This window comes from Macaca nemestrina, chromosome 7, assembly GCF_043159975.1.
Source record: "Macaca nemestrina isolate mMacNem1 chromosome 7, mMacNem.hap1, whole genome shotgun sequence".
Lineage (NCBI taxonomy): Eukaryota > Metazoa > Chordata > Mammalia > Primates > Cercopithecidae > Macaca > Macaca nemestrina.
The window spans coordinates 147882970-147898208 of NC_092131.1; the positions used below are offsets into that span (position 1 = coordinate 147882970).

The following is a 15239-nucleotide window of genomic DNA, read 5'->3' on the forward strand; positions in this document are numbered from 1 at the left end:
TATGTTTTGTTAAAAGAACAAATTGGAGAAATTTCTGTTCTGACTTACAACTTTACTGCCTCAACCCAAGAAAATGTTAACGTATTACAGAAAGAAAAAGTCCACATAAAGATAAACCTCTTTCATAAAGAAATAATTAGTGAATGTTCCACAGAGTTAATGGCCTGAAATTTACCCTCAGTTAGTATCTCTATTTTCATATATGAAGTCATTTAATAGTTAAAACAAGCTTTGGGGGGTGGATCATTATAGGAGAGGTAAAAATTCTACTCCAATCCATAAGAGTACCAATCTTCTTTAAGGAAGATTTCTTACAATAGTTTTGATAATTAGTTCTTAGTTTAACTTGAATCATCTGTGTTTAGATAAATTAAATATCTTTCTTTTGTTGCATTATTCTGTAATCTAGAGTTTCATGAATTTTATGTGACCTTCTCCTTTTAGTATGCCAATTATTTCATTACTAAAAGTATGCAGATTATTTTTTAAAGTCAAAAGCACTTTTTAATTTGTTAACATATGTTGGTATCCTAAGTGGTAATTCTTTTTAACCTGCGGAATGTGTCAACTCTTTAACTCATATCCAGCCAGCCCTCAAAAGTTTAATTAAAACACTTTATAGGATATGATTAAGACATCTTCAGATCATGCCTTTGCAGAAACTGAGGTGCCTCATATATTTTTACTACTACTAAATCACCATTGAAAATTCTGTGTTATTATTCTATTCCAGTAAAAGTTAAATCAAAACTTACCTTATTTAATTTCTGGTTCCATAATAATTTTTTAAAGCATTCCAACTAATCACCTTCTCAATATCTTCATCATGAGAATCCGCATGAGTTCACATATTTACTTGGCTTTGTCAACTAAAGCCTACTTTTATACTATCATTAGAAAGCAATTCAAAATACATTTTTCCTTCATTGCCAAAATTCCATCAATGGACAAGAAGGAAATAAGTCAAACAGCATTAAATAATAGAGTATTTGTTTCCCACATATTTGGCAAAGGTTTATGAAGCTGTATTTCATGCATTAAAAATTAAGAATGCAATAACATTTTTCTCTAAAAGACATCTAGGTAGTTCTTGGAAGGGGTTTTCTCTTTTCACCTCAGATTTATCAAAGTCTTTCAATAGTGTTGAAAAAAGAATAGCCTTTTCTTGTCAATGAAATGAATCATCTAAAGTCCAACAGAATGTCCTGGAAAGGCATTGGTTATATTTACTTACATGGGAATATAATGCATGCCACAGGTATTTAGGGGTTTTATTTAACTTGTTTTCAAGTAGATAAAAAAATAATCACCTAAGTTGTACCAGACATCCATTTCTCCACTCAAGGTCCTCACTTCTACAATTGTTTGTCCCAGAAAATCATCTGACTCCTTTTTGAAATGTTGCTTGACTCTGGATTTAATATCATCATCTTCATCCCATACTCTGACTTTGATTCGATCTGTGGAGTTATGACACTCACTGAAAATAAATGTGGATAAGTTAACAACCATTGAAAACTGCTCTAAATTGCATCTGATGTTAGTACTTTATTTTCTATCTATTCTAGAAAGGCACAATATACAACATAATAAATGAGATAACCCATTGCATCTATCCATGGGATGTTGCAGGCACATAATGCAAATACACTGAAGAAAAGTTAAATAATGTTAATAAGGGAAAATCAAATCCCATTCCATCCTATTTCCTTCAACTGATTTAGATATAATCAAATATCGGTCAGAAATCTTTGCTTGTGATATTTTCACTTATGCCATATTTCCTATTGACAATAGTTATCTTGATAAAAATATCCATGCTTGGAAAATTCTTCACCATAAAAATAAAGCTAATTTTATTGCAATGGGAGTTGAGAATGTGGACTTCACAGACTACAAAATGACAACAGTAGTTTTCTGAAGGACTGGAAAAACTAAAAATCCCAGTAAGCACATAAGACATTATTAAATCAAGTAGAATTAGAGTAAAATCCTTCTGATTTAAAGAACACACTGTAAATTCTAGTCCATTGTTAATTTCCAGGTTTCCTCCACCCTCTTTTGTTGAAGCAAGCTACTTAGTATTGCCTACACATATTACGGACTTTTCTGACACTATGATTTTTGTATACATTCTTCCCTAGGCTTTTCTGCCTGTTAACCAACCAATCTTTAGGAATCAGCAAGTTAACTGATGTATAGTATATCACTTTTCCTACAACTTATTGAACCGTTTAGTTGTGATCAACTGTGTGCTCCCTGTGTACCCTGTACATGATTCCCTCTAGCACAGGGGCTTTATCTCAGGGTTCATGGATGAGTTCTGAGCACTCTTGAACTTGGATTAAAATACATATTATATATATATACACACACACACAGAGAATATACATATTATATATTATCTATATAATCTATATAGATAGATATAGATATCTATCTTTCTATATAATCTATATCTGTATTATCTATAATTAATATAGATATACATATAAAACATGTATTTTATGCATACATATATGTGTGCATAAAATATATATACATGTATTATACATATGTATGCATAAAATACATGTTTTATACATATATATGTGTAAAATATATACATAGAGAGAGAGGAAGAGATCATCTTTATATTTTCAATTATGAATACAGGCAACAAACTACAACAGCATTTTTGTCATCAATACAACCACAGATACTGACATATAACATTATAAGTGTTATGAACCTTAAAATATTATTTGTACCTATCATTAAACTAAAACTATGTTTCAATATAATTGATTTAATTCTATGAATTTTATTTTTTATATGAAAAGGTACATTTTGAAAAGACATCCATGGTTTTCACAAGACTTCACAACAGGTTCATGGTGCAAAAAGTATTTGAGAATTCCTAACAGTATAATGTCTCTTTCATTAACTTATAAGGCAAAATAATACGGCACATACAAGAATAATATTTGAATCTGACAGGCCTATATGCGAATTGTAGCACCACTGTTTCTACTTAACATAGGAGTTTTCAACACAGAGCATTTTATTAATTTCTGGAACATTTTTGGTTTTCATAAACATTCAAGGACACTACTCTACTGGCATTCAGTGGAACAGGCTAGAGATTTAGACACCCCACTATGTACAGGACAGTGTGCATGATTTAAAATGACCCATCAGGCATTAAGGAAATTGCTTAACTCATTGATAATTATCTTAGCTCAGGATGTAATTCTTTTAGGTAGAAACACCATGTCTTTTGCATGGTTTACTAGACACTGAAATGTCCTGGAAAGGAACTAGCATGTCACTCACTAATCAAAGAAGGTTTTGTTGTTGTTGCTGTTAAGAAATTCAACGAGGCTTGTTTTCCATTTTGAAAAATTACATCACCCATGTCAAAACTACACAAAGCATTTGAACTATAGTGTTTGAACTATGGTATTTATAGTGTTTGTATCAGTGTGCATTTGAAATGGTCCTATTCATGTTAATTCTATCGACTGTGAAAGCCTGTGTCTACTATGTATTCTAGGGTAGTTGTAGCCAAGCCCTTACACGTTAAAATGCATATTAGAATACTTTTAGTTCTCCTTCATTTTAGGTTGGAACATTCTACTGATTTTTCAAATTATATCTATATAGGTTAAGTCATACATTACTTTGTTTCAGCATAAAATGGGTCATTATGAATTATTTTACATAAAAATGAATCATTGGGTCTGACAGGGTTGAGAACTACTATGTCTACCTTACTTAACTTCTATAAATCTCAGTTACGTTATCTATAAATAACAGGGGATAATAACACTTATCTTAGAAAATGTTTGTGAGAAATGGTAGATAATACCTAATAGCAGTTAGCACAATGCAGGAAATGTTTGATCCCTATTAGCTATAATATGCCATTATTCCATAAGTTCCACACATTCTTTTCGAAGTTAGAGCCTATGTTTAATATATCTCTTATTGATTATTTCTGTCATGTATCTTTCAACAAATATTCACTAAAGTCTGCAAAGTTTCACCAAAGTAAAATCCCTTTTATATTTGAGGAAAAAATAATTTTGTCATTCTTAGAAATATATTCATAAACATGTCTAAGTTTGCGCTATTTTATTAGTAAAATGTGGTAGAAATTGTGGGGAGAAAGGAAGAATTAATCCATGACATTGTGTCTGGAGCAGCTAACAAAGCCTACTATCAACCATGGAGAGCATTCAGGCTAGTAACAGCACAGCTGTCTCCCATTGACTCAGAATTCCCGAGATAACTGTATGAACCCACACCTGAAATTATTGTAGCAAGCATATTTGGATAACCTCTTTGGTAATTTGCCCAAAATTTATATTAAAAATGGCTAACATTTTAAGTTCCTTGCTCTCAAAAAGAAGAAAAGTCTAAGTAGAAACAAAGATACAGCTACTAGTTTATTTCATTCTTATCTCAGAAAAAGACAGAAAGGCATTTTAGAGTAGCAAAAGAGACAGTTATCATCTTAAACTTAACTCTCAATACACTGCAAATGCAGAAAGATGTCACTTTTTGATAAATAAATCATCAGAGTTTATATAAGCCCTGGAAAGAGTTCTAATGTATTTTTTACCTGCAAATAGCAGGCACAATAAATAGCAAGCTCTAGATAATAAAGATTGGTAAACATTTCCAGAATCTATTCCTTCACAAGAAAAAATATCCTATCTCATTTTGAGGCCAAATTTTTTGAGATTCTAGTTTTTACTACGAAAGCAAGGTAAAAATTTATTAAGTGGTTAAATATACACACAAATAGCAATCCATACAAAATAGTAGTAAATATATGGGTCGATAAACATACACACATGGGCATGTGTCTTTCTACATAATACATATATATGATATAGAAAAAGGAGGGAGAGACAATACTATCTTTCTTTCCAAATTTCTGTTTAAAATAAATGTGATACAAATAGATGAAGGACAAATATAAATGACCAATGATGTGCTTTGTATAAGTGTACTTGCAATTTGCCTTGAGAGTTTGAGTCTCTCTGCATTTCTGATTGACTGTTTTTTTTTCATTTTTTTAATTAAATGAACTTTTTATTTTAGAATAATTTTAGATTTGCAAAAGACTTGCAACAATAGCACAGAACCTTTCTGTATGCCCTGAACCCTAATTATTTATTAACCTGTCACATTACTAATATTTGTCACAACTAACATTGGTTTTACTTTTATTCCCCATAAAGACTGGCCAGCTCTTACATTCTTTGTCTTCCAAACAGCTGCTTTTTGAGGAATATTAAGTTTGCCATTATGTTTCACATTGAAACTGTCAGAAACTTACATTTTTACTTCACAGAGCAAAGGTAAGAGTGGGGTTGCTGTTTCAAAATGTTGAAGATTACCTAAGGGTGTCGTGATGGGTTTGAAACTGGAGATTCAGTTGATGATTCTGTAGTGGAGAAGCATCATGTATGGAGGCCCAGCCTCTCGAGCATTCTGCTTCCATTTTGACCAGATCCCTCCTTGTGTTGCTCATCTTCTGAAGACTCAAGTTAGATAACTCACTTTCCTGGATTCCTTTGCAGCTATGTTCCAGGTATTTACCCTGCATTCAAGCAAGGTGTAAACTCAAAGTGGCACAGTGTTCATATCATGGGAACTGCTTTCCCCCCAACAGTGGATGCTATATAGTACTGTCATACAGGGTTTCACAGTACTATTTAGTCCCGAGGGGCAAAAGTATTGATTGGTGTTTTTCCCAAAGAAACGCTGCCACATAACTTGACCCAGTTTCCACACAGTAGCTTTAGAAGCTGGTACTTTAACCTCTACAATGATTCTTGAGTGACCTAGTAGTCTATAAAGAATCTTTCTCTGCCTAAACTAACCAAAGTGGACTGCTTTGTTTGCAACTAAGAATACTCACTAACATAATAATTGTTAAAGCACGAAGGCAATGGCAAGTAACGGAGTCTAAAACATAGAACTGACTCTGTGGAGGAGATGCTGGTACAGAGAGTGAAGACTTAATCACCTCAGGCTAGAAAGCCGATACATTTTGATATGCAATTGCAAAACAGCTGGTCAAATCTTGCTCACTATATGTATAAACTTTGACCACCATGCCAGCTGAGGCTTCTTTATTAGTGAGAATGGTAGGAAATAAAATTCAGAATATTGCCAAGTGATTATTGAATGCTTCCCCCTTTCAAAAATATACTACCATACACAGAGAGACATTCACACTGAATCTAGACAGTTTATAGTTAGAGATGCAAAGGAGAGCAGCCATGTTCAAAAGAGGCGCATTTGCTAGTGTCCTGCAATGTAAATTGACTGAGAATATTACAATTTGGAACTCTGCAGGGTTGACAAAAGCCAGCTGATTCTATATTCAAAAAGGTACCTGTACAAGCAGAGGTTTCTAAGTGCAACTTCAGAAAGAGATAAAATTGTTGCCCGAGGGCTTTTCCAGCACCATGCTTTAAAAGGCCTTCGAGTGAAAATGAATGGTAGCTTAGCAGCAAAAACCAAATTAAAGGTGTTGCATTCTCACCCTGGAATATTATTTTTCAGGAACTGAGGCTGCAGCCATTAGGTTAAGGGAGATGAATTGATCAGAACAGAGGAGCCAAGAGCTAAGGGCCAAAATTGTCCAGGCTTATGTGGTTACTTGCTCATAAAATTGTCTTAGAGCCCATCTCCTGGAAGCCTGGTAAATTTTCCAGGAAACAGTATTGCCCAAAAGTCATATACACATGCAGAGAAGCTAAAGAGATTGTTGGTGGCAGATGCTATAAGTACACTCATACAACAACCTTTCAAACCACTCCCCTCCTTCCCTTTTTAGTTTTATGCAATTTCCCAACCTCCCCTGCAACTAGAGATGGACATTAGCCAGCGTGTCTCACATGTGGCTGGCTACTGCTGTACTTAAAGTAATTCCTGTGTCCCTGCACTCACAGCAATTAAAAGAAAAAAAAAAAGACTCCAAGCAGAGCATCTCCCCAGCTAGGAAGACCACATGACTGGATTTCCTGGGATGGTCCCCATTTATGGATATTGTACATAATGGAATGACTTTTAACTATTTTAGAGCCCTTTTAAATTTACTTTCACCTTTCACAGTACTCACCCTTGAGTGTAGCCACTGACGAAATGAGCAAGGAAGGTTTACCTGTATGTAGACTCAAAGTAGTGGAGGGAAATTGATAAACAAAATTCATCCAGAAAGTAGCAGGTCATACAAGATTGGCTGACCCAGAAACTACTTCTGCTGCTAGGATCAGGAAGTCCTGAACATATCTGTCCAGAGGACCCTATGGTTGCTACATACACAGACTATGTATTTTCCATTTTCTGTCTTACTAAATGAGAAATTTTAAATTGTTGTTATCCTATTTTATTTTCTCTCCACAATAATACATTGGGAGTGTTGGATGAAGATGCATAGTGTTTAATTTGTGTCCCAGGATCCACAAAGAACCAAACCTGAAGCTTGTGAAGAGACTACAGACAGATCCTGAACTTCAAAATGCAGTAACTGAATATAATTTTTGGATTACCTACATTGAAAGGGAGAGAATGAATTCATTTAAAACAAGCGTAGGTGTAGAAAAGGCATATATACATGCGGAGAAGCTAAAGAGGTTGTTGGTGGCAGATGCTATAAGTACACCCATACAACAACCTTTCAAACCATTCCCCTCCTTCCCTTTTTCAGTTGTATGCAATTCTCCAACCTCCCCTGCAACTAGAGATGGACATTAGACAAAGTTCTTCCAATGAGATGTGAGCAATAGTCTTCTGATGCTGTCTCCTCTTTTTTCTACATTTACTACCCTGAAACATGGATGTATAACAGCCTTAACCAAAAATGTTAAAACAGGAAGATAAAATAAGCTTTGTTCTTTGAAGGGATAATTGAGTTACCATACCAATATCTGAACTTCTTGTTGAATGAAATAAATGAATCTCTTCCTTGCTAATGCTGTGGCTTCATGTGAGACCGAACACAATTCTGATTGGATCAAGTAGGATAGAATACAAAACATAGTAAGTTAATTTTATTTGATTATGTCTGAAATAAATTTAAATAAGTTTAAGAACTGTTATTAGTTTTTATACTTGCTGTGTTCTGTGGCATTCCTTAACTATTTAAAATGTGTTTCACAAACCTTGACTTTTATGAAAATATACAGGTTTGCATTTTAGCTGGGAAATGATAGGCTCTTGTAGTAAACAATTTGACAGCAAGAGAAATATCCTTACATACAAGAGGAAAAAAAAATCTATCATGTGTAATAGAGGGAGAATGCATAGTCTCACTAAATCTTATTCTACTAAACCATTTCTGTACTGAATAATTTGTTAACCAAGACTCGGGTTTAGGGTTTACCAGTTTGTGAATTTGGCTTATTTTTTAACAACAGAAATTAAGATTTTTTACTGCACAAACTTGATAAATATAGTACTGCTAGAGCCAAGTTATTTGTTTTGCAGTTTTTCTTTAATTAAAAATAATTCTCTTCTTAAAGAGTGATTCATATTTCTAATTTTAAATGTTTTCATTGTTAAAGAGAGAGCTGGTTTTGCTTCCATGGGAATAAGGTATTTTATTCCATCCAAAATTAAAGAAAAATATATTCCTTTTCTGGCCTCAGGATTATTGTGTGTGTGTCTGTGTTTTGATTTTTGTTTCTAATTTACAGGTGCTGTATCTCTGTAGAGCCAATCACTTGTTTGGCCAATTTTCTTTTGGCAGCCGTAAAAATGACTAATTTCCTTATAATTGCTTATTCCACCTTTACAAATATTTTCAGATATAGAGTCTCCTAGATATGGTCCAAATAGATATTTCCTCTCATTAAAGCAAAAACTTTTTTTGGCCAAGTTATCAGTGTTTAACCCATCATGAGATGGATTGCTCTACCTAGAGAAATGCTCATGGCTTTCATAAAGTTAGTAAAGCCTGATTGCCTGACTTCACTGGAAAAAAACAAGTTCCTGCCCAAGTAACCATCTCGGAATATAACAGCATTTCTGAAGTAGTATATTAGAAGAGAGTTGTTAAATATCGAAAACTGCACTTATAGTTGGGCTAGATCTAATGAAGCAACTAAAATATATTTCACACTGCAACTATACCAGGAAAATGTCAATAGTAAGTGCTGTCACCGTTAGAAATCATGTTCGTTAAGAATATCTAAAAATTCTAGCTACATATTTTAATTGTAGAAAGATCCTGTAATATTTAAAATAGTATTGTGCCAGCTTTTATTAAGAGATATACTGATAAATAATGGGCCAGGCATAGTGGCTCATGCCTGTAATCCTAGCACTTTGGGAGACTGAAGCGGACAGATCACTTGAGGTCAGGAGTTCAAGTCCAGCCTTGCCAATAAGGTGAAACCCTGTCTCTGCTTAAAATACAAAACAAATTAGCCTGGTGTGGTGGCAGACACCTGTAACTCCAGCTACTCAGGAGGCTAAGGCAGGTGAATCGCTTGAACTGGGGAGGTGGAGGTCGCATTGAACTGAGATCGCGCCACTGCACTCCAGCCTGGGTGACAGAATGAGACTCTGCCTTAAAAAAATAAATAAATAAATAACTACCGAATATACACGATTAATAAATATATACATATATAAAAATATATATTCATTAAAATAAGCTATAAGGGTATATATCAAACTATCAAAGTATAGGTGATACAATTTGTGAAAATGTTACTTTATTATTTGTATTTTTTCTGTTACAATAAAAAATGTATTTTCCAATATCTTCTAGTAATTGTGAATGATCTCATTCCAACTGGGCCTGGAAGGCAGGGCATCAATTGAGAAAATCATCAGCAGAAACCTCCTGCCAGAGCCATCCTGAGGCAAAGCAGCAGCGGCGGCCTTTCGAACAGTAATTAAATTCTCTAGTTACAGCTTAATTCCTTAAACTCTGACCCAGCAAATGGAAATCCTATAAGACACTCAACTTTCACATTTCCTCTTAGTGATTGATCATGAATTATGTAACCCACTTCTATTGCAATATCGGTGTCTCACTTGTTATTGCATGAAGATCCCTAACACTATTATGTTCCAATTCTATTACAGTAGATGGACAAACTCTAAGTTCAAAACCCAGTGATGATGCAGAGAAACTTTTCTCACCTACATTTAACAGGAGCAATTTAGTTATTGGAGTTAAAAAACAAAAATAAAAACAAAACAAAAGAGTCCTGAACACTTTAAATTCTCTCATAGTTTTTCTTTGTACTATTAAGGCACTGTAAATCCATTTTAGAAGTCAATAACATAGGAGACAGTGAAAATAAGAATAAGAAAGGAATTACATTATTAGCATGACTTTTGGAAAAGGAGAAGAGGAGTTCACGCACTGGCTTTTAAGGGTTGACTGAAGAAAGTACTTATATTTTAACAGATCACAGAAACAAAGGGCAAAATATGACCTTATAAGCTACATTAATTTCCCGGAACCACCTTCTAGACCCCACAGTTAGATTATAAATCTTTCAAAGTCTTGTATTATATGTTTATATCTAGTGATTTCTCCACAGATAATGTTGCAGAATAAACTTGTTTTACCAGCTGTTTCGATAACAATTAAATAACATTAAAACAGCTGAATAATAACAGTAAATGAATACTAAGCTCTTAAGATACTATCAAAATTATAACGTAAAATATAATTATTAATACTATTAAAATAATAAACAGAAAAAACTTGCTTAGGAAAATACCCCGTGTTCATTTTGCTACAAAAAGAGACACTACTTAGGAAGAGAGATATCAGCAAACTGGAAGATCAAATTGTTCTCTCAAGAAATTAGAAATGTGTCTGTGTGTGTGTGTGTGTGTGTGTGTGTGTGTGCGCGCGCGCGCATGCGTGTATGTGTGTGTGAGCGTGCACATGTGTGCACATGTGCTCGTGGTGATTTCTATTGATCATTTCTTTGATTCACCTTGTATTTTCCCAGCTCAAACCCTGTATTCATGTTTTTCCTAGTTAAGGATATCTTTTCCCTACTCCTCTGGTGGACGCTTACCTGTCTTTCAAAACCCTCAAAGGAAAGTCATCCCTGTGTGAAAGTTTCCTGGGAGCTTTTTGTTTGTTCCAAGCTCTAGCACCTGCAGCAAGTAGGTATTCAAAATTGTTTGCATAATAAATAAGAGAAACATCACAGGTAGGAGTAATCATACTCTTCCTTTTTATTCCTCATTAGACATTACAAATATACTTGTTTGAATTAGTGGCATAATCATTGTAGCTGAAATTAAACTATTTGTTTGAAGAAACAAGGTCCACTTTGGATGTATGTTTGATATTTATTTGATATTTTAATAAAGAAATTATCTTCCCAAATCTGACTTTTATTTAAGTGGTGATATGTGTTCTTTCTAAAAGCTTAGCTGCCCACAGAACAAAGAGTTATACATCAATAATCTCTAAAGTCATTGGTTGTAATGAGGAACAAAAGATCATATAACTGTATAGGGACTCGAACAGTATCTGTTGCTGTTGTTTGTGGTTTTCTTATTCTAGCTATACTATTCCAAGATCTGTGATTCACAGTATCAGTTACACATTTTTTGTATTTCACTTTGAAGGTCAATATGTATTAGACATGATGGAATAATAAAACTAGCTTAGAAAAACACCTGTCTCGTTCAAATTCCATTTGCTAGTGAGCCACTCACTAGCAATACGACTTCGGGCAAGTTGCTCAATTGCACTGAGCCTCTGTGCCCAATGAATAAAACTGAAATATTGATAATTACTTTTAAGGTGATTAAATATTACATACACACACACATACACACGTATATATACACACACATATATATCACATAGAAATGTGCTGGGCACTTAGATTTTTAATTACAGGTAACTGGTTGCAACTAATTACATTATTCAAATGTATAAATATGTTCCACCTTAACAGCAATGGACATGTCAACACAGATATATAAAATAGAATACATTTTAATTTCCTAATTATAAAACCCAGGAGATTGATTAAATAACGTATATATACTGGTACAATAAAATCATATTCAATTATTAAGAATTTATGTTTAGCAATATCTTTTACAATGCGGAAATTTTTACAAGGGATCACTGACACAAAAACACTTATAATGTAGGGATTATCATGATTCTAATATTTAAATTTTATATTATTTTGTATATATGTTTACGATTGTGTATATATGTGATTGGATATATATATAGTTGTATGTGGATTTGTATATATACCCATATTGTTGAAGATACATATATATAATTGATAGTGACAGGAGGCAGCCAGATGCCTAAGCAGATAGGGTTGGGCACCAGGTGAAACCCCTCCTTAAAGCTGAATACAGTTTAAAGCCTGAAAGTCAAGCTGAAAATTAAATCCTTGAACTGGATTCCGAACTTGTCTTCCTGTTTGACATGCTTTCCTCTGATTGATCCCCACCCTTTGTCTATTTTATACATACCTGCCCTTTCCTAATTGGTTTTCTACACTTTCATGCCCACCTTTGAGTGACGTTTCCACATTAACCTTTCTTACATACTCACAAACCAATCAGCATGCACACCCCATCCTGTGCCTATAAAGACCCCAGCTTCAGTCAGTAGAGGGGAGACAGCCTGACTTTAAGGAAGAGACAACAAGACTCCAGGGAAGATGACCTGATCTTCCAGTCCCCTCTCCAGCTCCCCTCTTCACTGAGAGCTGTTTTCCTCACTCAGTAGAATTCTCCACCTTCACCATCCTTCAATTGTCCACATGACCTCATTCTTCTTGGACACCAGACAAGAGCTTGGGACCCACTGAGTGCAGGTACGAAGAAAAGGCTGTGACACTGGCCCTTTGCACTTGTCAGCAGAGGGCAGCCACCCCACATGATGAGGCAAGGGGCCAACTGAGCTGCTAACACGTCACCATCCAGGGACAACAAAAGTAAAGAAGCACTGTAACATCCCCTCTGGGGTTTTGGCGTCGTGGGCACCCTCACTTGGGCAGTGCCATGTTCCCCTTGAAGTGACACACCCGGTCTGGCCACAGGCCCCACATGGAGCTTACTGAGCTTACAGCTCAGAGCAGTTGGCTATATCCCATGCTTGCTCCCTCCCTCCTGCAAGAGGTTGAGCGCAGTGGGACAAGTAGACAGGGCGCCCCTTCCACAAGTCTGGCGAAGGGGCTGAGAAATATCCTGCATCATAATTACACATATAGATATATTGAAATGATGATATATATGTATATGTATGTATACATATGTTCATATATTTATGATTCTGTGTATATAACTACATATATGATCAGAGCTAGAGATAGCAAAATTTTTTACAGTGATTATCTAAAAGTCACTCATATTATGGAGATGTAGTTCAGAATATTGGTTAAGAATAAGGGCTGAAGCAACATGATTCAAAATACCTAAAAGTAGAATCAACTCAAACACTACCAACCGGAGAATAGACAAAATGTAGTGTACCCATACAATGGAATAGTATTCATTAATAAAAAGAAACCACCTACTGAGACATACCACAAATGAATGAAACCCAGAAACATTAGGCTAAATGAACAAACCCAGATGAACACTTAAAAGAAATAAATTGTATCATATGTATATTATACCATAGTAAAACTTAACAAGAAAAAAATAAAAAATAAAAATAAGTGTTCACTTTTGGTTCTACCATTTGTTGACTATTGTATTACTTAATCCCTTTGCCTTGGTTTTTTCTTCTGTTTAATGGTGATAATAATGATACTTATAACACTGTTGTAAGAATTAAATGGATCATTGTGTATATGTGTATCATTTAGAATAGCACTTTGGAGTGTATAGATACATAGACAATACTTGTAAGTTCTTTGGAATGAATGCATGCATTCTTTTCAACTTCATATTTGACTGAGAGTTGGTGGCTTTAATTTCTCCCACTATTGCATTCTGTAAATTACCAGAAAACTATAAAAGCAGTTAAGGAATAGAAGAGCTAACAGGCAAATGACCAGCATACTACATGCCAAACCCATACAGAAAATGCCATGAAAACATACATACAACTACATATTTAGCTTTAAGTATATATTTGGTTCTCTCTCTCAGTCCTTTCAGTATTTCTTTGTCCTTCTCTGAAAAGTCTTAGCATTTGTGTCTTGATAATAAATCTTAAACACAAAGCACTTTTCTGGAGTGTATGATCCAATTTTCTTATTTCAGAAAAGGAAACCTCTGTGTGAATACTAACAAACATTTTGCACTAGTAACAATGAGTGAATTGGAAAGAAAACTGTGGATGTAAAAGTTTTGGAAAAGTAATAGCACTTTATAAACTATTACAATGATTTTTATGCTCATATAGTCACTCTGTTTAAGTAAATGGAAAATTTAAAGACTTTTAAAAATATTGAGTGTTGGCCGGGCATGGTGGCTTATTCCTGTAATCCCAGCACTTTAGGAGGCCGAGGCAGGCAGATCACTTGAGATCAGGAGTTTGAGACCAGCCTGGCCAACATGGCAAATTCTCGTCTCTACTAAACATACAAAAATTCCCTTGGCATTGTGGCACGTGCCTGTAATCTCGGTTGCTCAGGAGGCTGAGGCGGGAAAATTGCTTGAGCCCCAGAGGCAGAGGTTCCCATGAGCAGAAATTGCGCCACTGCACTCCAACCTGGGCCACAGAGTGAGACTCTGTCACAATTTTTTTTAAAGTACATATATACACACACACATACACACACGTATATATGTACATGCATGTATATACATATGTATATGTGTATACATATATATGGAGAGAGAGCAAGAGAGAGAGAGAATGTGTTTTTCAGAAAGACGGAGGCCGGGCGCGGTGGCTCAAGCCTGTAATCCAGCACTTTGGGAGGCCGAGACGGGCGGATCACGAGGTCAGGAGATCGAGAGACGATCCCGGCTAACACGGTGAAACCCCGTCTCTACTAAAAAATACAAAAAAAAAATAGCCGGGCGAGGTGGCGGGCGCCTGTAGTCCCAGCTACTCGGGAGGCTGAGGCGGGAGAATGGAGTGAACCCGGGAGGCGGAGCTTGCAGTGAGCTGAGATCCGGCCACTGCACTCCAGCCTGGGTGACAGAGCAAGACTCCGTCTCAAAAAAAAAAAAAAAAAAAAAAAAAAAGAAAGACGGAACTCTCCTCTATCAATTTCTATCTGCAGTGAGCACAATTCTTATTGTGATAGCTGTATCCAGTT

General features: G+C 35.1%; 1 protein-coding gene across 1 annotated transcript in view; it reads right to left on the reverse strand.

The window, feature by feature from the left end:
• LOC105490028 (unc-13 homolog C) overlaps positions 1 to 15239 on the reverse strand; it is a 699235-nt gene that overhangs the window by 352744 nt on the left and 331252 nt on the right. The window contains exon 10 of the mRNA XM_011755257.3: positions 1311 to 1480. Coding sequence (XP_011753559.2) covers positions 1311 to 1480 — 170 coding nt within the window. The remainder of the gene's footprint in view (positions 1 to 1310; positions 1481 to 15239) is intronic.